At 40.7% G+C, this 27532-nt stretch overlaps 1 protein-coding gene across 4 annotated transcripts in view; it reads right to left on the reverse strand.

Moving 5' to 3' along the window:
• The window catches only part of LOC117554754 (A-kinase anchor protein 2), a 94526-nt gene that overhangs the window by 58589 nt on the left and 8405 nt on the right, over positions 1-27532 (reverse strand). For all 4 annotated transcript variants that reach the window (XM_034229246.1, XM_034229249.1, XM_034229250.1 and 1 more), the window contains exons 2-4: positions 25239-25290; positions 14217-14297; positions 7047-7168 (exon numbers count right to left, since the gene is read on the reverse strand). In XM_034229246.1, the coding sequence (XP_034085137.1) occupies positions 7047-7168; positions 14217-14297; positions 25239-25290 (255 nt within the window). The remainder of the gene's footprint in view (positions 1-7046; positions 7169-14216; positions 14298-25238; positions 25291-27532) is intronic.

Consider the following 27532-nt stretch of genomic DNA (forward strand, 5'->3'; position numbering starts at 1 on the left):
TGTACTAAGGCTAAAACAATTAAAGAAAAGAGGACTGACTAGGGATAATGAAACTTCCAAAACTAAAGAATAGGGAATCAGAATAAAAACACAGCTGTCATTACCGCTTATTGCCATAGGTGCCGCCAAAGAAAACAAAGCAGAGATTGTACATTTAATCACTTAAAGTCCACAAAATTGTAAAAGATAGCTATCGCAGTTTCTAAGAGCTGAAGGTGAAGTCATAACATGTCTTGCTTCGTCTGACAAACAATCCAAAACCCATTGAGTTTACAATAATATGAAACAGAAAGGGGGGAATCCCACCTTGGAGAAGCTGGAACCAGAGAATGTTTAAACTGATAACTGAAGAGATTCATCCATTATAAAATTGCAGCTGATACATGTATGTCAATCAAACACAAAACCTATTCATTTAAGCGGCTATAACGTCACAATCATTGATCTGGCTCTAGCATTATTACAAAAATAAAGTTAGCTTTCAATTTCAGGGTGCAATGCAATTAAATGTGTCCCTTTTTATGGATAAAGTTGACATTCATATTTGGAATGACTGAGAGTTTAATATGCTAACATTGAAGGTTGTAAAATCAACCCAAAAGGAGAGTGTGCAAGGATATAAGCCAGATCACAAACATTCCAGTGTCACTAAAGAATGACAATATGTATAGACAACCTATTTAGCTTGAGAAGATTTGTTTGGACAAGAAGATGGATTCCAAGTTTATTGTAGCCTGGAACTTTGGTTTGGATCTAAAAAGAGACAGGAGGCTGTGTTGGATCTCATTTAATCTACAGTGTAGACTTCCAATATGATTCATGGTGGTTTCAGGATCCTAAATCCAGTCTATCCTAACAGTGTCTTGGTCTGAACTATTACGCGACTAATTCTTGACGTTTTTTTTACCTTGGATTCAGATCAAGTTAACATGTTAAAGTGTGACGACCACGTCACACTTTTCTTAAGTTAAAATCGATGTGGTTTTTCAAAAAGAAGGACACATATTCTTAGAACATTATGTAACCCGATACAGGGCATTTCAAAGCTGCAATAAGTACAGTTTGCTGTTGCCAGACTGCCTGCTGGACCTCGCGTATATTACTGGACAGACTCCATTTGTCTCTTCGCCACAGTTTGGAAGAGTGGTTTTCTGGTCTGGTAACTGATTGATAGTTAGACAAGATTAGATGAAGCTTTATTGATCTCCTCTCAAGAAATAAGGTCACAGCAGCAGCAGCGGTACTTAGCAGGGAAATGAAGATGAATGGCTCGGCTACAAATCCTCTGTAAACAAGAACACATTAAAACTGTGTGGGTTACTTTCTGAAGTTTTGTTCTTGAAGAGGGTTAGATATGACGATACCACTCTCAAGCCTGTTTGGTTAATTTAAAACCTTAGCTTTCAGCTGGTCAGCTTAGCAGACACATACAGACACAGGGGGAAAAGCTAGGCTGACTCTCCAAAGTATTGCTTATTACTATTTATTGAATGTGATTTAGACCTACTAAGTTAGGTATCAAATCACAAGTTTCATTATACAATATTATATAGTTTTATCACATACAATACAACACTTGCTGATATCAGAAAGTTGATTTTGATTACATTTGATACAAAATCAAGTGCTCAAAATAGGATTTTATACTTTTATACTGGGTTCTGTAGGAAGAAGCTAAAATTCCATGGGAAATTCAAAATAAATGTGTATGTTAAAAATGATGATATGTGTCAATATATTCCCTTTGCATTGCTGACATTGGATTGTTGATCAGTCAATCGATGCGTTGATCCAAATCGATGTATAGTGAAATTAAAGTGAACAAATGTAGGGCAAATAAACTAAACTTAACAGTGTGTTAACTTAACACATGTGCACTATAATTAATGTTACTTAAAACACATAAAGACTTGTAGTCTCATCCTGCTTTCATGTTTAAAGCTTCTCCACTGGCTTTAAGGTTCTGTAGCTATAGCAGGGAACGCTGTAAAAAAGCCACACTGCAGCCCTTCAATGATAGCTAGAGCTGTCTGTGCGACATCAAACGAGCAATAATCCAAAAGTAGCCTGGTGTGGGTACGTGTCAGCCCGGGTCAGTGCCACATTGTGAGAGGGCTGTATCCTTCTCTGTGTTTACTCAGACTGTCCATGTAATGATAGGGATATCTGTAAAACTACCACTGCCGCCGCCGCCACACTCCCTGCTACAGTAAGTAAGCGTCTTCTCCTCCACAATGGCTGCTATTTCTTCACCGTTCTGTGTGTTCCTAAAGTTGGGTTAACAACTAGCTCACAGACCAGTGTGTCCAACAGCTCTTTTCTCTCTTTCTCTGTCTGCGGGCTCAATAGCCTTAAGTATGTGTATGAAATAGCCTTCTCAAAGATTTCCCTGTTGGCTCCTTTTTCCTCAGTCACTTTATGTGATTTCCCCTTTAAGGAAGCACTTACAACACCACACAAAGACACGGCTGTTGTCCCGTTGTCTTTGTTTTTTATGCATTTTCCAGTATGTCCTCCAAATATGGTTAATCTGAAGGGACGCTTGTTCTTTTTCTTTTTTTTTCTTTATGCATTTAAAGCACAGTAGCACAACTGTTAGTTGTTCTCAATATGCAGATACAGCTGTTTCTCCTCCTTCTGCCACTATGAGTTCTCCAGTGCATGAAAAAAAGCTATAAAAGAACCTCTGCCTTGTCTTTGTCACTTTCCTCTATAAACATGTCCACCAGTGCATGTGTTGTTAGTCTAGCAGCCATAAAAGGGGAAAGGCAAGACATTAGGCTTCTGTGTTTTTAGTAACAAGAGAGTGGAATCTATTTTAAAGGTGTTTACAGGAGGAGGTAGGTGTAGTTTTCATGGAAATCCAGGTTTATATATGATTATGGCCTTAGTCTCACCCACACACAGATAATGCAGTGTCCATATTACTATTCACCTCTGTCCCTATCGGTAAGGGTTACAGGATATTCTGGGATGGTCTCCCACAGAGTGTAAATATAGATGCCACACCCTCTGCCTGAAATGCACACACAAGCTGTCCTGTTCATAACATCTAAATGATCAACCAGTGGCACAGCATTGCATAACACCCACATGAATGACACGTTTTCCCTCCTATTTGAAAGTTCTTCATGTAAACTAGATTTGTTAAGGGTGTTCGAGTTCAGGGTGTGTGTGACTGTACACACACACACACACACACACACACACACACACACACACACACACACACACACACACACACACACACACACACACACACACACACACACACACACACACACACACACACACACACACACACACACTCACACACACACACACAACACACACACACACACACACACACACACACACACACACACACACACACACACACACACACACACACACACACACACACACACACACACACACACACACACACACACACACACACACACACACACACACACACACACACACACACACACAGTTCTCTGAAAGCCTTGGGAAATGAATCCCAGACAGCTGAGCTCCTCTCAAAGCAATCTGAGATCCTAGTTCACCGTGGTAATTGCTTGACAATGCTTTCTGTTACATGGCTCATCAAGCAAGGCAACTACAGGTTATACAATCCTTGCTGAACTTGGAGTCTCCGGAGAATATGACCAAAGACACAGTGTGTAAATGTGGCAGGTGTTTCGTAAAGGTTTGTAACTGATAAGTATGCATATTTAAAGCAAAACACACAGCAATTCAAGGGACAGCTGTATCACAACGCATCTCACAACTCTGTCAAACACACATTTTTGTCAAATAATTGGTGTTATTTGCAATTTTTATTAGTTTTACTTTACTTGATTTGTATCTGTCTGTCTTTAAAAAGGGCCTTATTATGCTTTTTGGGGTTTTCCCTTTCCTGTAGTGTGTTATAAAGGTTTTTGTACATGGTTGACCAATCACAACAAAGCCGGCCAGCAAACCAATCAGAGCAGACGGGACTCTGGTTTCAGACAGAGGGTGAAAAGAGGTGCTGCAGCACAGGCAGTATGAGGAAAATAAAGATATTTTAAACATTAAAGCATGTCAGAGTAGAAGAAAAAATACAAATATGAAACTGAACATAAAATGTCCTCTTTAAATGAGAAGAGCATGATTTGGCAACCCTCAGAAAAAGAGAAACCAGACGGAAAACACATGACAGCGCAGCAGAGCTAAGAGTTATCTTTGTGGTTTTAATTGCCTTTGTAAGTAATCAAAGCCACAGACTACAATATGTCCTCTTTGAAAGAGAGGACCAGACAACAAGTCCATTGAACAGCAGCTGAATGAAGTGATTCACACCAAGCAGCTCCACAATCAAAACTGTACTTTGGTCTACAAAGATCCCTCTTTGACCATTCACGGCTGTTCTGTTTTGCACCAGAGCGAATGGTATCCTAGTGTTAGTATAAAAACGTATGATGTTGATGTTATTCCAGTGCTGGTGATAAGCTACAGTAGCTGCTGGCTAACAGAGTCTCTTTCAGCAGAGATTTGATAGATGAGGAGGCGGAGCGTGAGCCTGACTCACTGATGCCAAATTGACCTCGAGCCTCTCCACAAGCTTCATTTTCTCAGCGTTCTCTGATCAAATACAAGAACCATGAATTAGCAAATCTGCGTGTTGGCTGATTATTAGCTTTGAACCAGAAATCCGCCTTACCATCCACTACACTAGTCACATTTTCCGCTACTACATGCTGCATGATGCCAACAGTTCCTACTGCTTCAGGCCGTCTTCTTGCTATTTGTCTTGCCAAAAACACACCAGGGAAAAGGGGTTTTTCCTTTTGCCTTTATTTCGCATGCATTTAATTAACTTCCAAGGGCGTTCTTGTCCATGCACACATTACAAAGCAAAGTCAGCATTTTTCCATGCTACACCCACCCTCCTTTACAGTATATGAATACAAGGTAATCTCAAGGTAATTTCAGTCCTGTTGAAAATGATGCACGCAAGTAAGCCCCCAGTCCAGCAGAGAGCACATGCCCTTTCATTTAATTTAGCTTACACTGCTAATTGATCACTTAAGTAAAAATAACATTACGTTCCTCTATCTTCTAAAAAACGAAAGCAAAACCTCCAGTTGTTGTCCTTTCTCATAGAAGACAAGAGGCAGCTCTGCCCAATTCTCACACCCTTCAAAAGAACACTCATAGCCAAGTATACAAAGCAAGGTTGGCACACTGTCTGGAGCTTTATTCAAAGCAATGATGATCTCATGCCTGACTTCATTGGGGAATCATTGACTTATCTCACAGCAATGCTTGACAGTAATCAGGAAGCTCCTCCTAGAGACACAAATGCAGGAAGTGCCCACAGAATCAAATGTTCCCACCTTTTCCAACCTTCTCAATAGCCACTCTCTTCCTTTGCCTATAATCCCCTCACTTGTTTCAGCCTCTAAAGTTTCCATGTATCCTCCCTCGAGCTGTCATTTTCCATAACATCTTAATCTGTCATTCTCTGTCTTCATTCCTTTTCAGCTCTCGTCGTGTCTGTTTTTGGAGAGGATGCATGTGTGGACAGTAGCTTGTGGTGTTTGTTTTCACACCGATGCATTAGAGAAATATAGATTTTGCTCTAAGGTTACAGAATTCCAGAGCGGCCCTGCAGAATCCCACACCTTTAATACTTCTCCAGTTACAGTGTGTGTATTGTATTGTAACCACTCTACACTATAATTGTGGTTGTGTGGAGCCAAATATATCTACATATCATCCAGAATTAGAGCTCTGTCAAAGGACTCTTATTTGTTGCTTCAAATATGGCTGATGTCTTTTAAGCACGCTATTGTTGGTGTATAGCAGTGACCAACACCCGCCCGCCAGACATTCTCATCCGGCCCGCACGGCGAGGTGACTGTGGCGTGATATGATGACGCCTGAGATTGTGTAGCCTTATTGAACGTTGGCATGATGAATGTGTATTTATCCGTCCATTCCTCATTAAAACTGCGGTTTTCCACGTCAACTTCAACTTTAGGTTCTTTGACAGTGACATTTTTGCGTGCCTGGCAAACAATTTTCTTATATTCTGTAACCGTTTCCCACCAATCAGGACACGGTATTAATAAAAAAGTTGATTCCTTTCCCTGCCAATCAGGACTGCTTTCAGTTGTATTACCCCGGATACAGGCTGATAAAAAAAATAATTATTTTTTCAATAAAGTGCACATATTAATCAATTATATATATATAATTTATTAGGATTTTGTTGGAGAAAATACTGTTGTCTCCTCTTTGGGTTTGTTTTAATGCACTGATATCATGTGTGATTCTGAACTGTGTACGACCTTGCAGCTGCATCTTTATGATAGGACGAGGCAGGGCATTTCAGGTTGTTGATCTTTATGAGGAGACAAACACATACTTGTTGTCTCCTACATATCTCATTTCTATGAGGCGTGAAGGAAGTCCAGAAGACGTCACAGATGACCCGGCGCTTTTCCGACACCCGCGGCTGATATTAGGCCACCTCGATTTACGACTTTGTTGTTATCTCCTGTATTTTGGACTATATAAGCCTGATGTTTGGCTCCGTTGAGCAACATACCCCATGTGTGTGAGTTAAACCATATCCATTGTATGTGATTTAACTCTTCTTGCAAGAATAAATGAGTACCTGATTATTGATTCTCAACCTGGTGTCGAGTGATATTTTCCTAACAGATTTATATATAAATCTGTGTGCTATCTGGTGTCCAATGTATATTCTAAATCTTGTATATTGATTGAAAAACAGCTGAGAGCCTCTTCTATTTTGTTTCTGAAGCATTGCTTTTTATTATTCCCCATTTAGACCATGTGGAGAGGATGTAAAAATCTTTGCCAGATCTGACGACTACATTTGAGACTGAAGGGAAAGCCAAACAGCTGACATGATTGGTATGTTAGAAAACATTTGTACTACAAAGTGCTGGATAATAAAGCAGATGTGTGGTAACATAAACAGATGTGAAGATAGCATGAAGACTAAACAAATCCAAATACAAGTGTCGTTGTGGGGTTCATTAGCGTACCTGTGTATAATGTCTTCCAGCCTCTTTCCTTGTTCTTCGTCCTGTTCCAGCTGTTTCCGCCGTCCCTCCTCTTGCTCCGCACCCATTCCCTGGAGGAGCCATCGCTCACGCGTGGATTTGGACTGAGGAGAGAACAGAGACACGTTAGGTGATGTTACATATTATGGAAGAACAATTTCATGCTCCATCTGGGTGACATTAAACAAGGACTTTGGGATCGACTTCTATGCCGACGATATGCAACTCCACCTGCCTATAAAAAGACAAAAAACAGCACAAAACCCTTCATAATTGACAAAGTTATTATATTGGAAGTTCTCCTTTGGTAACCGTTTATGTAAAGAACTTCTTTAACTACAACTCGACTCCAACAGACTGTACAGATCTACAGCAACACATTAACACTTTTCAAATAGCCTGTCTCTTTTAGCCTGTTTGTGATATTCTCAGGTATATTTAAAAACCACTGGACATCCATTATGGAAAGTAACTTGTGAAAGATTTTAGATGCCAAGCAGAGCTACAGCAAATAAACAAACACGTAGGCCCACACAGTTTTTACATAACACAGACTCAGCTGTTACTCACAGGAGAAAACCCTTTGTTAAATTACACCATGTGTACACAGTATTATAGCCATTTGTTTTAAACATACACCCTAACATAGGCCAATGTTTATGCTGTTTTCCTACAATATGCAATATAGTCGTTCATCCCCAAATAGGCGGTTTTCATCTGCTTAAACTACTCCTTGTATTGATGATAATAAGCCAGAGAAACCTACACCTGTTCTGTGCAAATGGTCTGCAAAGACTAAAATCCCAAAGTCATAAGGAGTATCTCTCCCACACCTGCCTGAAAACGCCAAGATTGTAGTCCTTTGTTTACTTCCATAACATATTGACATCACTATGCAACACTTGCACTTCTATTGGCTTGCCCTCCAACACTGGTATGGGTAAATGTCACAGTAGAAGAACAACATACAAATATGAATCTGAAAATGAGCATAATAGCACAAATAGTACTTTAATGATTACAGTTTGGATTATGCCATACTGAATTGCAGTATTTGACTACTTCATGGTGCATTACAAGTATAGAGAAAAACCTCATCTCATCACACTGGTGTTTCTGCTATTCTTTAACGATTTAAAGATGAATGCCAGAGTCGTGAGTTTGTGTATTTAATGTCTTGTCATTGTCTGGCACTCTGTTTTGTTACCACAACAGAGTTGAGCGGGAACACTTAGCTTCACCTTTGGCTGGTTCTGTCAAACTGTTGCTTGGCTCTAGGCTGTAGATTTGACAGTTAACAGTACACACACACACACACACACACACACACACACACACACACACACACACACACACAACACACACACACACACACACACACACACACACACACACACACACACACACACACACACACACACACACACACACACACACACACACACACACACACACACACACACACACACACACACACCCCACACAATGGGCGGAAATTATTCCAAAGCATTTTACCACATGCTGTCAGAATGTGGCAGCTGGGCTATTTGTTTGTGTGTGTGTGTGTGTGTGTGTGTGTGTGTGTGTGTGTGTGTGTGTGTGTGTGTGTGTGTGTGTGTGTGTGTGTGTGTGTGTGTGTGTGTGTGTGTGTGTCTGTGGCTGCTGCACACCCAGATAGCCAGGCTCAACTGTCATAGATCATTTTCATTACGAAGCCAGAGTTGTAAGCCAGAAATATTTGTTTGCCACCTAGACTGAATGAATGTGATTCTGCTTAATACCACAGGCAAGGAGGTCATGTTTTGTGTGTGTTTATCTCTTTGAAATCAGGATTAATGAAGAATGACTGGCCTGATATTCATGACATTTGGTGGAAGTGTGTAGCAGTGGTCAAGGAAGAACCAACTATATATTTGGATTGAATTCATTTAATTTCAAACCTTTATTTAGACAGATAAATCCCATTGAGATCATTGATCTCTTTTTCAAGGGAGACCTGCTCAAGTAGTTCCACATGAAACATAAAAACATAAATAGAACAACAAAAGGACATCATACAGCATCATTTACATAATTATCCACATAAACAGGTACCTATAGCTTCCGATTGAGTAGCATCCAACCGAGCTTTAAAAACATTTAGTGGCACCAGATTGTTCAGTTTCCATTTAATTTGCAGACTATTCCAAGACAGAGGAGCTGCGCATCTAAAAGCTGTCTTCCCTAAGACAGTCCTAGCAGTTGGCACATTTAATAAAACCACAGCATTCGATCTCAGGCAGTAGCCACTTACAATTTTCCGTGAGATCAGGGAGCAGATATAAGATGGAAGTTTCCCTAACATGGCTTTGTATATAAAAATGTACCAGTGACTGAGCCTCCGTACAGTTAGTGAAAGCAAACCAGCCCTTGCATACAGGGTACAGTGATGGGTTAATGCTTTACAGTTTGTCACAAATCTCAGTGCACTGTGATACGCAGCATCTAACTTGACCAGGCAATGGGAAGGTGCATTCATATAGATCAAATCACCATAGTCCAGCACAGGTAAAAAGGTCACAGAGCCTTTTCCTGGCCTCAAGCGAGAAACAGGACTTGTTCCTGTAGAAGAAACCTAGCCTAACCCTCAGCTTTTTAAGCAGGTTATTGACATGAAGTTTAAAAGTGAGACAATCATCAAGCCAGATACCAAGGTATTTGTAACAGGTAACCACTTCAAGTTTTATTCCTTGCGTAGTTACAATATCTAAAACAGGCTCTGGTGTCTTTTTAGCTTTAGAAAAGAGCATTACCTTGGTTTTCTCAACATTTAAAATAAGCTTTAGTTCAGAGAGCTGAGTCTGAATAATGTTAAAAACATCCTGTAATTTAACAATCCAAACAATGGGGCGGATACGCCAAAATGTTTTACTTTTGTTACCATTACGAGATAGGTCGTAGCCTTTGTCTAGGTCTGTACTCTCTGACTGCACTTCTGCTTCGGTATATAAGGCAAAATAGGAAGCTTACAGTAGCTGACCTTGACCTTTGACCTCACTGTGGAATTAAATCCATAAAGTTCTACAGTAAAAAGAAGCAACACTGCATTAGGGCCCTTTTAGTAGTCAACAAAACAGTGTTAGATAATGTTTTGTATAATAACCGACCAGTTGTTTCCTCTGAGAACCAGCCTGCTCTCTGCTCTCTCTCACGCTGTTTAAAATATTTTCCATTTCCTGTTGAGCCTTTGACGACAACCCCTCTGAGCTGGACTCTTAAAAAGGAATGTGGGCTTTTTAGAACAACTTTACTATTTATTAGAAAATAACATATCGAGACACAGTTTCTAAATGTATAAATGCAAGAGGCAAAATCAACCATATTCTGATTAGACCAGACTTCAACAGAACATGCTGAGTGAGGTTACTCTGATGATTGCATAGTTCCAGACTCAGATGAACGCCTCCAGTCTGAGAGGCTTGAATCGTAGAGCCAAGAGGTTCTTATCAAATCTCTGGGCTCCAGCCTCCATTTCCTCTCCCATGCCACCACGTCTCTGGAGAGCGGACTACAAAGCCTGCCTCATGCCGCCGGGCTGTGCGGCACTCAGAGGTAATGGCCATTAAATGGTACTGTGTGACCAGAGGCTGATTACATCTGGAGTTCAGGCCTGCTGCCGCTGTATGCAAGACAAACTAAACAGAGCAGAACACTGGCTCTGGATGTATTCTCTGTCTAGCTTAGGGGAAGACAGGGCAAAGCACTGGTGTTGGGTTGGGGCAGATAGATTATATGTCTTATCTTCGTAAAATAATCCCTCTGGATCTAGGAAGAGGTGCAAATGGAATATTTACAAGACACAGTTTATCTAAGTATATACTCTACATCAGTGGTTCCCAACCTTTTTTCCCAAGAGCCCCCCCAAATGACTCCTGTTAGAAGGGCCGCCCCCCCCACACACACTCACAAGGGGGGGGGGGGGCGCAACAGCGGTAATTCGAGTTTCAAAGTCTCAAAAAGCTACAACTACTGTCACAATCTGGATGAATGTGAAGTATTTTGTTAAAGGAGGATGAAAGCGTAATTAAGGAGCACTATTGGAGTGACTTTGATGGTTATTGGACTCAGGATTCATTCATTTGGATTCCCGCTGTATGAAGAAATTAAAGGACGGCGCAAGTGGAAACAATTCACAAAGGGATTAAATTGTTTAAAACACATGCTCAAAGTAAGCCGGATTTTGCCGATGTGTTTTGTGGATTCAAAAGTCGTAAATAATCAAAATGGAGGAGACCGATCTGATCGGAGCAACTGTGACAAATAATCCAACTGAAACCGGCATGGACAATGACTATGTTTTAAAAATGCGCTTATCCAGCAAAGCCTGGTTTGGACACTTTACGGGCAGAAGAAACATTTATATTAAAGAAAAAATTATACATTTTTGTATTTTTATGCCTTTAATACTAACTTGAATTTTTATTCAAATGAATTAATCAATTATTTTGTATATTGTATTGCAATGAAGAGACAAGGCTTTTAGTGACAATCATGTATTGAGTTACAATTATATGAAAAAAAAAAAAAAAAGTCTAAATATGATATTTGGCCTCAAATCATCTGAGGCCTGGCGCCCCCCCTGCGATCTTTGGCGCCCCCCAGGTTGGGAACCACTGCTCTACATGATAAAGGCATAACATCTCCAAAAATAGTAACACAAATAGGCTTTTATCCATGTATTTTTTCTTTTAATGTTTCTTTTATTAGCTTTTCTTTTTAATGACTGATTTTAAATGCCATTTTCTTAATCTCTTTCATTTTTTGTAAAGCACTTTGAATTGCCTTGTGTTGAAAAGTGCTATATAAATAAACTTGCCTAGCCTTGCCTTGCCTTACAAAAGCAATAATTTAGACACTTTTGTCTACTTTATATTGGCTCTCTTATGATCAGTTAGTAAACATGTTACATGTAATACTTGTGTTGACTTCCCTGGGGGTCTGTGTAATGCAGCAACACACGCTAGTGGTCTAAAGTGTAGTTACTGCAGTGGTTTGAGATGTCTGCAGTTAACGTCATGTGTAATTTGTTCTAATTATTACTTTGCATTCAGAATAACCCACATCATTGGAAAAAATAAAGAAATGCCTCAATATTCAATTCAAGAAGCAAAAATCGAAATGGAAAAGACACATGTATCATGCTTAATAACATTGAGATCATTTTTGTTTTCTTGCCAATGATGAACTCACGTTTCCGGCAGTGTTGTGTCTGCTACAGTGGATTCAAAGTATGTTTTGCAGCTGGGCTCACACTGTAGAAATCGACACTGAAAACCATGATCAAACCCAGGTGCTACAGCTTTAACGCTCATAAATGGTTGTACGTCAAATACACACTGCGCTCATGGCTTTAATCAATGTTTCTGTTTTGTCCATATTTCCACAAGTGGGTGTTAAAAGCTGGAAAACGCAGACTTGTAGGAATCAAACTCATTTAATACAGGAGTCATTGTTGCCAAGTGTGTTTAAAGGCTCTAATTAGAGAATGGAATGTATTTTACTGCAAATATCGAAGCTGGCTACCATAGATATTTGTAGTATAATTGGGTAATTCCACACCCACGGTGCATCCGTGCAGCAATTTGGTCCACGAGTCATCAAAATTAAGGATGATTGTGTCTCGATTTGAGAGGTCATGTGTTTTTCTGAGCTCATGTGAGGTCAAGGGACTAATTCTTCATTGGTTGAAAGGTTCAAGAACTCTAGGGAAATTACAGATGTTTCAAAGCTGCTAATTTTTCCGAGCTCACAATTCAGTCAGCAGTTTGTGTCTCCACCGCTTACTATTAGAACCATGTTTACTTGAAAAACACAATCTTGGCTTACCAGTAGCGGCTGGCAGTAATTATTAGGGGAATATGTTTATGTGTGTTGGGATTTGAGTGTTTTTCTTGAAAGAAGAAAACAGCCAAGGATAAACTCTAACAAGGCTGCACACCAGGGGCGCTGAGATGTGGATGTTCGGATGGAATGAACAGCAACCTGTCAGCCAGAAACTGACTAACACATTTATCCCTGCACGCAAGTGATTAAACACACATGCATGTACGTGTAAAAGCCACATGCAGGAATAGAACCAAACTGTAAAGATGCATGATGTATCTAGAGCTCACTGTGTCCCTTTAACTGACGTTTGGGGTCAAGGCGAGCACTATCCTCAGAAAAAAAGGAACAGGGATTGAGCAGATTAAGAAAGATAAATGGCTGTCACACACACATTTGTAAAGCTCTTTCGTGAGCACTTTTGTTGACTCTATTCATCCACTGAGGTCTAACCCTATCATGAAGCTTTTACCTTGACCTCTACACTGACCTCATTGTAATCCATAAACTCAATATTTGACCTTAAACTAACGGTTACCTCAGGTTGTAAGCAATGCTTCATCTCTTATGTCACACATACAGTAGCCTAGACTTGTATGTTTAGTCCAGTTGTAGGTTGAAAAGCAAATATGTATTCACATATTCAGGCTATGAATATACAGCTGAAAATTAAACAGAGTCCAGAAGTACATTGCAATGCAGAGATGTTGCATATAACCCAGCATAGGAGCTATTATTTGTTATGTTATCTTTGCATAATCGTAACACCGTAACATAAGACATATTGTGCTGATATTCAAGTTCATATTTGTATTTGAGACATGTTTACATGCTTTAAATGTTCAGTACCTCTTTTCACCCTCTGTCTGTAACCAGAGCCCTGTCTTCTCTGATTGGTTAGCTGGCCGGCTCTGTTGTTATTTGTCAACTGCTTAGAAATGTCCCGCCCCGCAGCCACGTACAATGTGTTGGAGCGCTAGCCAATAGAATCGTGAGTGTTACATGGTGATGTCATTATGTTACAGAAGTGAACAAAGATGTCCGATCGAGACAGGGAACTTGGAACTGCAGACCATTGCACAAAAGCCTATACAACACACTACAGGAAAGGGAGAACCCCCAAAGTATAATAAGGTCTCACTCTCTTAATGCACTACAGACTGGATGCAATTTCACCAGCCCCCCCAAGTTATACTGTAAACCCCCAGGTTGTTGGTCACAGTCTTTGTGCAAATCCAAGTTTAACCGTAACCTTCTCAATCCTCCAGCCAATGACAAAATGCAACAAACCTTGAGATGCTGTAGTTGTAGCACCAGGCCATCCAGCTGTCCTCTTTTTTCTTCGATCTCAGTTTGCCGTTTTCGCTTCTCCTGCGAGACAAAAAAACAGAAGAGAGAAAAATCAAATCACCAATCAGATATATACAGTCATATCTGTTTTTAATTGGCGGGCAGTGAAAAGAAAATGGTAGTAGTGTGGAAGTGGTGTAATAGTTGTGCACTAATGCATGCTTGTGTATTGATTGAGTGTTTTGATGTAATCGGCAAGACAATATCCCAATGGGCCAATTAGGGTTCTCATGTATTCAATTTAAAGACGAGTAGGCTTTTTATACGGTATACTGTTTAACTCAACTAACACTGACAGTCTTGTTTAGTCTACTGAGTGGGTTACATCACAGAAGCTAGGTCCAAGTTTCATTTCTCCAATACAGACAATAATATATCTAAGCAGGCTTTAACTAAGAAGGGTATCCTAATTAAGAATTTGGATCTGAAAGGATGTATAACGATCAGCAAATCCTCACTGGACTGACTCCATCTCTAGCGTTCTGTACCATGAGACCGGCAGGAAAATGACACCCAGGAACAAAATTAAGTATTAGAGGGGTCGGAAGTCAGGGCTTATGGAGGGTCAGGGGCCACAGGCTATCTAAAGAGGATGGATTAGGCCTTGAAACCTCTAAATAGAGTGAAGGTTAGATTTGAGGTGGGGGAGAACAAGCCTTAACTTCATGTGGAGATGAATGAGACTGATGTTTGGAGGTCGGGTTGGACGCATGGTGATTGGGAGGATTCAAATACAGAGAAATCCTGAACACACTGAGGCAATGTGGAGTCACTATCTTTGGATTTACGCTAACGGAAATGCATGGGAATATAAACAAAGCAGATCCCAGTGCAACCATGGTAGGGTCTGAAGGGCATGGGATACAGTAGATGTGTGTGTGGCTCTCTCTCTCAGTGGGAGCAGAATCAGTATTTCTGGGCCATTTCCTGTTGGCTAAAAATAACCATCAGGGAAAACCCCAAAATGTGACTTAACGTTAGACCACCTCTCGAAAAAGAGTAAAACTGAGTGAAATAAAATAGAGAATAATGAACGTAACGACATAGCTGAACAAAATGGCAGTGAAGAAACATAGGTCAGAACAGGACAGAATATAACTGATTGATCAGAAATAGGAGGACATTTAACCAAATAATGCTAGGAACAAAAAAACTGAAAACATTGTCTGTTATTCCCACCCTTTACATGATATTTCGGCTGGTTGTGGGTGTGCAAATAACGACTTTAGTAGGCCATAGTAGCGAAAGGAGGAAGCTGGGTTAATAAATTGGGCATAAAAAGCATCAGATATGAAACCAGAGATTGTTCTTTGAAGCTCTACTCAGACAAACAATTCAGAATGACAATCGTTCTCTAACTGTAATCTAGTAGACCTAAACTTAACCAACGGTAGTGTTCACAAATCAGCAAATCAATCATCATGTTCACATTGGGTGGTCTTTAATAGCCTTTAACACAGATAGTAGATAGGAAATGAGGGAACGAGTCAGGCCGGGTTATCAGGACGTGGTAGACATTGAATTAATCCTTTAACTAACCCATACCTTAGAATACCTCTATTTTATCATTACAGTTGGAAGATAACTTTTTTCTTGGCACTAGATGATAATGTTGTTAGTAAATAATTTTAAAGCGTTTTTTGGGAAGAAATATACTCAACTTTTTGATGCATATAGGAACACAGTGTTAATACATTCGAACAGATCTGACCCTTCTTTGTTAATCAGAAACAAAGGATCCCAATGGACAAAAAAAAACAGGGACTGCAGATGTGTGCTACAACATGCTTCTCACTGCAAAGCGAAGTGTTTTTAAAAGCAGCTGCTGCTGTTACAGTCCAAGGTTTCGGGATTACCATAAAGTATAGTTATTGGAGCAAGTCTACCACAGACCTAAAAAAAACTAAATGAAGTAAAACAACTTGACTGTATCAGTTTTGCTCGAAGAAAACATTACAAAGGCGCACACATGCTGTAAAAACATCTGCACCAAAACTGAGGTCATCACACACACACACACACACACACACACACACACACACACACACACACACACACACACACACACACACACACACACACACACACACACACACACACACACACACACACACACACACACACACACACACACACACACACACACACACACACACACACACACACACGCCGTTCCCATGGCTTGTAAAGTACAGTCAGAGGAATGGTCACCAGATGTCAAGGACTGTCAAGGACATGTGGTCCAGTAATGGGAAAAACACACAAATGCGCGCAAATACAAATCCACAGATACACACAAAAGCAAATACAGTCACGAATAAGTAAACTGATAGTAGATACTAATATATTCTCACAACCAAAGAGCCTTCAGGCAAGCTGTGTAGAAGGACAATTCCCATCCACAGCAATGCCCTGCTTAAAACACAGTGTTGTATAATAAATACATTAGTGGTTGCTAAACTGTCCTAAAGGGCCTTTGAGACTTACAGCTCTGCAGCAAAAAATACAGGCTCCTTATTTATTTCATGAAGCGACGCAGTAGGGGTGCCCACTGCAGAGGGATGTGGAGAAGAAAAAAACTAAAACAAAAGGAGAGTAGTCCTGTACAAAAAATGCTGACAATGGTTCTACTATTTATGCTGCGCAATGCAACATAATCTTTCCAAAGAAACTACACCAACCAATCACATATATCCAAGTTAACATACAGTACAGGCAGTGTGGCAAATTTACAGTGTACTTTTTAAGAAATGTAATGGAAAGTACATTTCATCACTGAAAACGGTCCTGCCTCAAAATTAAGACTAATTGAGAATCTGTGGGAAACACAACCATTGGATTTGGCTGAAGTACCTACTACCGCTCAGGGCGTCTGGAAAAGAAATCCTGCTTACTTGTACTATACTACGGCGTGTACCATTGTTCAAAAGCAGCGTCAGCGTTTTTCCCATTGGTATTCCCTCCTGAAATTCCCCCAAGTAATTCCAAGAAAGTAACCCAGAAATTGACTCTGGCATGATACAAATATTGCAAACTCCTCCAGATTAATCAGAATTGCTAACAGTGCATCTTGTAAATATTTAATGAACACAAACACTTCTGAATGTTGGCTTGAATTGGGTTTGATTGCCATTTAACTTTGGAGGACTACCAAGATCCCTTGGGTCATAGAGCTCCTATGAAAAAGTGTTGGATCAGTTCATGAGGCAAGCCACTAGAAAAACAAGAATTCATTAGCTGGAGGGATCGTCACTGTCTGCTCAAACTGTGTTTGCAACCGAAACTGCTAAGTTAATAAAAAGATGAAAGCCTTGTCGAGCTGAATTGGCAGCAGTAGGACCCTGCTCTGTTTACTGTGTTTTCCCCCAGAGAATACATCCTCCTCCTCAGGAAAATATGTGGACATTCTTGGCGACACACTCATGACTTCCCACACACTGACTCACTGAGTCTTTGGCCCCACTTGGCCTGCTGCTTATACAGAGGATATCACTTTGCCCACTACCGCTGACACAGTCCAAAAAGTTGGACACTAACACATCATTCCGTGTTCAATATTTTAAATGGCTAAGCCCCATTGGAGATCTTCACTGTGTCACATTGGCGTTGGGTTATTTGGTTTCGTAAGCCAACCACAAGCCACATGTACGTCACAGAATTTAGTAAGCTCTTGTTCTACAGAGGTAAACCTTTTGGTAAGGGAGAAGGGGTCAAAACTCTAAGTATCTACTTACAGTTTCTATGAAATTAGGTTCAGCACAATGGCTTTTCACTCTTCCGTAGTAACAGCAAAGACCAAAACTAAGAGGCTAAAAGCCAGGGTCTGATGTCCCTTTTAAACCTAACCCCTTGTTTTTAGGTGGTTACTTCACGAGTAGTTTTGTAAAATGTTCTCAGCCCGAACAAATTCTTCAAAAGTACTCTTTGGAAGAAGACCAACACTCATATTTTCATGCTCAGTTCTGGCATGGACAAAAAGACGGTACTAGACTTACAAGAACAAGGTGATCTGAGTTTCCAAGAATGTAAATGGCCTTATTCACTGGACAATATAAAACTGAATACGGAAAGACAGAAAGGAGCCAATCCAGACATGACTGGTATTAATGTAGCCCTATAAATCCTTGAAATGAATCCTGACTCAGAGCGGGATTTACAGTCCTTTCACAGGATGGTAATACACAGAGGGACGTTTAAAAGGCTAAACCAGCTGAATACCAGGAAGGGAAGTTTGATTGGATGGCCCAAAAATCCAAGATGTAACTAGATTGGTTTCTCATTCATGCCTCCTTGTACACAATAAAAGTACAGTACAGTAACTACATGGTGATAGGAGTCTTACTCACAGATCTATATATACCGACTGGATAGCTTTCATTAATGTGTCAGAATTTGTACAAGCAAGCAGTTGAATGCAAACAAACGCCTACCTATAATAACAGCTTCCTGCATTACTGATACGCATGAGCTCACCCCCCTACACAAGGTCACTCAGGCGTGCTTTTAATGTGGTACGCAGTGATGTTGGACTGGCGGTTTGGCTTGAATTGAGTTTGCAAACAGAAGCGAGCTGCAGATCAGATGGGTCACATTCTGCACATGCCAACACACCCTGCAGAAACATCTCAGAGTGAAGATCATCTTCCATCTAGCCTGCGGCCATACCTGAATGCTTAGAGAACAGACACTGAAATGGACCTGTGCTTCAAATGTTTGATTCAGTGTTTACTGTGCCGGGAAGAACTTTCTACAACTTTAAATGTAAATGTGGCTCTTAGAGGGGACTATATGAATGTTAGGTCCCCAGACAATGCTTATTTGTTAGGTCCAAAATGAACATGCCGCTAACCTGTTGACTCCTACACTATTGGTGGTGTCAATAAATGCAAATGTAGCACGTAGCTTAAATGTCTTGCATGCCATTGTCATGCGATATGGGCAGGTGGAGACTATACTCATCGTGTCCATATTGAGAAGAGACACGAGAGCGCATTCATATGCACGTACACAAACATAAAACGTCACAATCTTTTAAAGGGATATTTTGAAGTGGGGTTCTATGGCATATATCATTTGGATTCGGATGCAGAACAATGTATTGCTTTGGATGGGGGCAGCACGTGTTTTAGCAAGTAACAGGCAACTAAACATTCTTGCCATTACCAAACTGAAGCCATTACAAATCGATGCTCTCTTCAAAGCCACCAAATTCCATTGACAAAAACAGTAATGTTACCTTGCACAATCTCTAGTCAACCGCTGATGTGTTATTTGTGACTTTTGATTATTTGTGACTTGTGATGAATCCAAACCAACCCTTTCAAACTGGGGGATTTTTCAACAACCAGCTCAGGGTCAATCACTGACTATGGCTAAGTATCTCATACAACTCCAAGAAATCCAAACTATCCCTTTAATGTATTCTTTCGGCTGCCTTGAGTAAACAAACAATGCCACTGCTATCAGCAAACCAGAGGGTATCCGTTACTAGGAGAGCCATATTTAGACTGATATTGTGTTGTATTTATAGGTGTTTCTGCTCAAATGACCTTTGTTGTCTCTGCCCACAATACTGAATGTATCTGTGTTGTCACTCTGCATTGCTTACTATCCAAATCAGCTCAAATGTCAAGACAATCATATAAAACCCACCAATGCCCAGTAGAGCTGCATTCCAGTTTCAAGTCTTTATGAACCCTAACCCCACTCGCACACAGGCATGTACACAGAGACACACACAAACACGCCAGAATGTCCAGTACGTCCAAGACAGCTGCTGCTAATTTTAGATGGCATGTAGTGCCTGGCGTGCCCCAGACCCCCTGCTACCAGACAAACCACACCCCCTCATCCCCCTCCAAATGACTTTGCCCCAAGCACACTCCCAACCCCCATAAAGTGCTGAAGTCCGTAACCAAACGTCCTCTGGCTACCTATCCACTCCTGCCTCTCCAGCATCCAATCTGCTCAGTTGGTAGGTTGGCAACACCCACTCTGCCAAATATTCCAAACTTAAAGACAGTAATTCAAAACTTAAACTGAAGCAGTGACTCCAGTGACTTATCATAAACCAACAGCTGTGTCATGGTGACCAATAGATACAGTATTTCCAATGTTATGAAGCAGAACTGGGCAATCTGATAACCATTTTTCTCTCTTCAGTCACCTGGACCAAATCCAGATCGCAAGTCAACTAAAAACACAAGTTTGAAAGATGGCGAACATCTGTTAAATAGGCAGACAATATGTTATTAAGCCGCACTTCACTGAAACGGGGACAAACAATCTCAAGGCCAACAGTTAGCAGCAGTTTATCCCTTTTCCATTACCTGCTGTTAGAAAGGAAAATTGCTGCCAATAAAACAAATGGCAGAAAGTCAAAGGCTGATCTGTAACGAAAAAATAAATAGGAAACTAAGAACTGCTTCCTTTCTTTAGGACATGTTTGAAGTTTGTTCCATTAGCTAACTATGTGCAGTGGAGAAACCACTTGAAGTGTGTTACAAATGTGATCCAAGCTTTGGGTTAATAATAGAAACCAAAAGTGACCGTATTTTGGCAACTTATTCAATATTGTCTATATTATTTGCAAAGGTTAACTGGCCAAATTGAAACAATACATGCCTTCAGACAACCCAGCCCCCCACTCTATTTACCGCACTTAACGCATGCCACAGTCACAAATCTCAGCATGCCAAGGTCTAGCTATAGCATCCCCCCTCACCTTCACCCTGCCCCACTCACTTCCCCCTTGTTAGCCATCACTAAGTGGATCCAGAACACTGACCAGTTACACTAATTACTTTCAGAGACCCTAAGAGATCAACCTGTGGTCGAATTGTGAAATAATAACTGTTAAGCTTTGAGTCTTTAGGGCTGGTGACACATAAAGCAGCAAGAGAGACAACAGGCACAGAGATTTAGATTTTAACTGGAAGATTTCACATTGAAATATCTTTGTCTTGTTCAAGGTGCCAGCAGCTGTCATTTCCTGACACTATGTCTTTCCCACAAACACACCATGGTCATCTCACTCCTCATGCACCACTTCCTAATTCCCCTTAGACTTAGCCACAGACGATCTGCGGCCTTGAGTGCGTTTGAATGTGTGCGTGTACGTGCGTGTGTAGCAAAGAGTCGAAAGGGCTGAGGTCATCTGTGTAAACATATCACAGACACTACAGAGAAGACAGTGAATGAGTCCACAACACACACACACACACACACACACACACACACACACACACACACACACACACACACACACACACACACACTTTTGTATATGTATTCTGCCATGCCGTTGGCGGTTGGCAGGCCGCATGGGCAACAGCTAATTAGAAAGCTGAAGCGCTCGCCGTTCATTGGCTGAGCTCAAAACCACACGCTGGGTTTTGGTGAACATACACAGATTTATAAAAAACACAAACATTATGCACAGACGTCTTTTCGGGGAAACCCTGACAAGGCTGTATTTCATCCGATGGCTGTAATTACATGTTAATAATACACCAATTACAGGTTTGGATTTAACAACATGACATCACAACTGTTCCCTAATCTGACCAATGGGAACCTGCACCACTGGCGGCTGACAGGCCGGTAATCGTTATCAGACTGTGGGAATCTTCTTCAGTTTGTATGTGTGGTGGACAAATGAGCAAATGTACTCGTCAACTCTGAGATTTAACGCTGGCACATGTCGTACCCTTTGTTGTACTTTATGAGTAATGCTGAAAGTCCTCCTATTATGTAGAAATAAACCAATCATGTCAACATTGTTGGATGTCACTTACTCTCACAAACTCAAAAGAGAACCATCAAAGTCATATTGAATTGAGTTTAGTCAAGATAAACTGGGAAATTATTCAGAAGTACTGTAAAATGTGCCGCAGAGAAAAGATGGCACTCAGGATTCATTTCTCTCTTGCAACTTCAATTATTAATAACAAGGAAGGAAAAGTACATACAGAAAAAAAGTAGTTATCGGAAAGAAATCCCTATGAATGTTTTATATGAAACGCCTCTTTGTTTAAATAAAGGATCCAAAAATATCTCAAAATAATAGTGAATTGTTTAAATCTCCCACAACAGTATCATGAGCCACACAGCACATTGACCTGTCTCTGCAGCAAATGCACATTATAATGACAGCTGTCTGCTACCTAGTCATTTTTCTGGTCAGGTTCATTAGATAAGAACTCAAACTATCGTAGTACAGACGACGCGCTAATTAAATCAGTGTGAGCTGTGTGTTCACACCGCTCAGACACAGAGAACCGCCCACTTGGCTCGGATTTTAGCGGAAGATTCCAATTTGGCTCGAGCACCGCTTAAGTATTGATGAGGTATCAATAATTGATGAAATTATTAGCATGTCAGCTGCAGACCCGAGACAGTGTGAATGCACTATACAGTACACACCTCTCCACAGGGGTTTACTTATACTTATTCAGAACATCAAGGAAGACAGTAAAAATAGTATAACAATTATTTGGAATGTTTTTGGAACTCCTACGATGAAACAAATTAATTGTAAACCATGAGTATGAAACTCATACTCAAGTTGTTTTGATGGTCGATAGATTAAATAAAGAGAAAAAATTGTTAAAACTATTTCATTCAAGTTTCTTAAATTCTTGATCATTTGTGGTTTCTTTTTTCCTCTTTAAAATGAATATCTATAAATCAACGACAAAGCGAAAATAATAACTGTTTCCAGCTCTAAAATATTGCTTGTCTTCACCCTTCTTGAATGCAATGACATGTTTTTGCACTTATGTCCGGGGACACTTCAAACTCTTCTAATCTAGTGTTTTTGTTGTGCTGGAACTCTTTCTCTTCATCCACGGTCATAAGAGGTTCCATAAAATCCTTCCCCTTCCTTTTGAGAAGCTCTGTCCAGCTCCTGTATTTACACTGGGTATTTGGCTTACAGAGTGCCTCAGAGACTTGTTAGTACTAATAGTGTAATAGTAACCGTTCTCTATTGGAGTGCCTGGTAGGGCTTGAAAGCTATTAGTGCCCCTTATTGTCTTTGATACAGTGTACACACGCAGAGCTGAGACAAGGCAGATGCTCGTTCAGAGGAATCTAAACGAGCTCAAATGATATAATCATATTCACATGTGACTTTACTTTAAACAAAAGCAATTCCAGTAGTCTGATAGTATTTCAGGAAAGATTACATAGAGAATTATTTGTAGCGTTACGACCGCTGTCCTCAAAATATTCTGTAACGTTTGTTGTGTTTCCTGGCGTGGTGCAGCAAACCTAAACCGTGCACGATCCCGTAGTTGATGATGATTTGAGTCGTGTTTTGCCAAATGATGCAAGAAGCAGAAACGCTTGATCCTCTCCGCTGAAGAACTTTCCACTCTCTTTAAGAGCCTGACTGGTTTAAGTACATGCAGCCTGGTACGGCTGCCGTGTTTCAACGTGGCCAAAATAGTTTCTCCATCTGCTGCTGCTTGTGTGTATGAGCGAGTGTGTGTGTTCCTGTGCGTCTTGAGTGTGTGTGGTATGCTGTGGTTGCTCACTGGCGCCAAATGTAGGCCCAGGCAGTGACTCCCGGTGTAACTGTTGCTCCGTAAGTCCTATCAAGCCAAACACTTCAACAGATGATACAGAACACCGAAAAGCATTCTGGAGCACATTGGATCATTCTATCTTCGCAAGAACATACACCAAAAAAAAAGAACACAACAACTTTCCTCTAAGTTGGTTTCAGCTGCAAACAAAGACATGGAAGAAGTTGAGAGCTGCCACAACAGACAAACTGCAGCAGCAGTGCAGGGCCGAAGTAAAGGAGCAAAGCACTTTACAATATGTGCAGCAAAAAATGTGTTGGGTGAGGGAAATGGATGTAGAGGGCTATGATGTCATGCTGTAGGACTCCCAACACACCAAGCTGACTCACTTTTATTCAACAACTAAAAACACTGCAATGAGGAAATTGTGATCGAAAAAGAAACAAAAACTAATATACAAAGTTTGTTACCTTGGTTGGCATTTAGCCTACGACCACAGATGCTAAGGCTAATTACAGCTAGTTAACTTAGTCAATTTGAAACACACTGTATGCCAGGGTTATTATATTAAACTATAGCAAAAGCGGAAAAAAAGCAGTGAAACAATATTGTTACTAAACTAAAACTGAATAAAATGTTAAAACTGAACAAAATCAATATTGGCTGGTTGAGAAAAGTAATAAAAAAAGAAATGGACATACTTTATTTCTGTTTTTGCTTTTTAGCTATAGCAAATCGTTACCAAAACAAAAGGAGATGGTACTTTTGAGACTATATATCCAGCTCAAACAAACATGAACTAAAATCCCCCAAAAACTACAACTGAATATTTAAAAACCACATTTTTCTTTTGAAACCCCAGCTAAATAAAACAAGCACACACGTTCTGAAAACAAACTAAACCAAAATGAAATTCAATACTATTATCATATTGCAGCTTTTTGTATGTTATATTGGCGGTGGAGATAGTAATCATTCAGCTTTTGTTTATGTTCATATATTTAGAGCTCAACATTAGCTGGCTTCAGAACCACTAATAAACACTACGTAACACCACCACCTCAGCCAAGGGGTCACCCTAATGTGTGGCATTCATTCTTCACGTCATAGGAATTCAATCAATAAAACTTGAACTCTGATATGTGGCAAAGACCCAACAAGCGTTTTCCCGCCCTCGACATGTGTTTGAATTGACAAGAATGGGATATGAATGGATAATGTGAACACGCAGAGAGAGCATTAGAAAGAATCAGAGAGGGGGAATTATGAAAGAGGTAGAGAGACTGAAAGTTAGGCGAGATATTGTGCTGCGACTGACAGGAAGAGATGAAGCCAAGGTGAGACAGGGTGGACAGACAGACAGCAAAACAAACAGACCAGAAGGTCAGAGCAACATGAAGAAGAAAAACTATTTAAAACTTTTTAGACTTACCGCCAAGGCCTGCAGCCTCTCTTTGTGGAGCTGAGCCTCCTCACACGACATCCTGAGGGGGAAGCAAGGGGAGAGGGGGAGAAAGAGACGTGAGATCTGGGAGCTTTAGACTGAGTACCTCAGCGAGAGGTAGAGAGGGGAGGGAAGGAGTGGAGGAGGAGTATCCAGACAGGGTCCTTCCTCAGCAGTAATCCAAGCGGAGAGAGGAGACAGTGGGAGAAGCAGAGATCTCTGGTTCACTGTCCATGTGCCTCGCATTCCCCCTCTGACTCTATCACCCACTCTTTCTCTTGCGCTGCCTGTCTCTCCTCCCATTTGTCCCCTCCCTCCTCTCCCTCTCTTTTTTAGGCATGGGCCATGTGTGATTAAACAGCTGGGAGGAGCAGCTGAGAAGAGGGAAGGGGAGGAATGGAGAAGGGGTGGCATGAAGGTGAGAGAGAACGAGTGAGGAAGAGCATTGTAAGGAAAAGACTAGCAGAACAGTCATTTGTCATGTTTAAAGGGGCTGGATTCTGATCCTTTGCAGGTTCATATCTGTAAAGCCTCTACTGTGACGTGTTTGCGTGCTTAACATTTAAATAAACTCTCTCTGGAGGGAACTTTGGGATTTTAGCCTTTGCAGACCATTTACATGCACACAAACTTACACAAACACACTACAGGAAAGTGAGATAATCACAAACACAGATCTATATGTATGCAATTTAGAAGGGATTTTTTTGAGAGAGAAAAAAAAACCCTTTCATTGGTCGCTCTTTTATCAAATGAAATTGGTTTTAGTGGTATCTGCAAATGTTTCCAAAAGATGTTTAAGAAAGTAATACACACTAAAAATGTATTTAACATTGGCACTTCTTTTGGAACTGGAAATCTAATCACCAAATGTAGGCTAATTTCAGATAACAGCAGTGTTTTTGCACAGAATTAAGGTCAAAAATAGCATTCCTACACCACCAATTGCCTTCGACACAATACGAAAAAATGTAAATGACAACTCCACACCTGGACAGAAACCTTGTTGTCACGTTTCAGGACAAAAATCCCTGGATGCCACTTCATAAAAATGCAACTTCTCCCAGGATAATAGCCTCGCTACAACATATGCTCTCCACTGTATATCTGAAGGGAAGGGGTCATGCAGTGCTAACGCTGCATATAGCATGTTACCATCATTTAAAAAAGTGTTGTGATATAAATACAATTATCTTCAATGACAACGCCTACACACAAACAATCCTCCTGCTGACTCTTCACTTTCTATTTCTAGTCATACGTTTATTCCAGGCCCTTTCAATGCGACATCAATAGAAGCCTATAGTTTAGAAAAAAAGAGAAAGGAGTAGGATAGAGAGAAACGTAGATAACTGTGTCACTAGGAATTAATGCACGTGAACATCAATGGGACATGTTTCTAAATACAAACTACAAAAACACCTCTTTAAAAAGCAAGACACACCTTCTCACACACACACACACACACACACACACACACACACACACACACACACACACACACACACACACACACACACACACACACACACACACACACACACACACACACACACACACACACACACACACACACACACACACACACACACAGTATACATCACTTCAGGGGACATTACATTGACTTACATGCATTTCCTGGAGACTTATCCTAACCTTAACCATAACCAACACATGCCTAACCCTAACCCTTACCCTAATCCTAAACCTAACCAAGTATTCACCCTAAAATGAATGATTCCCCTCATGGGGACCTCCAATTTGTCCCCATAAGGGAGGCGAGTCCCCACACGTGACTGTGTAAACAGATTTAGGTCCCCACAAGTATAGTAATGCTAGGCCACACACACACACACACACACACACACACACACACACACACACACACACACACACACACACACACACACACACACACACACACACACACACACACACAAAAGCAGAGTGTGTGTAAATGGGTCACTGTTAACTGTGTCCCAATTTTCTTTCTCACTTTTTAACATTCTAGGTTCATCTGGGTTTCATCCATTCCTTATTCACTTTATTTAGCTTATTTTCTCCTCTTTTTCACTCTCTCTATCCTCCCTTTCTCCTTCTTTACACCCTTAACTCTTTTATTTTCCCCCTTTCATTGATGCCCTCTTTTTGACACTCATCTCAACTTTCCCATATCCAACAGTTCCTCCTTGAATCCTTTCCTCCATATATCACCATGCCTCCCCTGGTGCATCTCTGCCCTCCATTTCTCCTACCTAGTCTTCCTCTCTTTCCCGTACCTG

This window comes from Gymnodraco acuticeps, unplaced genomic scaffold (assembly GCF_902827175.1).
Source record: "Gymnodraco acuticeps unplaced genomic scaffold, fGymAcu1.1, whole genome shotgun sequence".
In the NCBI taxonomy this organism is placed as follows: Eukaryota; Metazoa; Chordata; class Actinopteri; order Perciformes; family Bathydraconidae; genus Gymnodraco; species Gymnodraco acuticeps.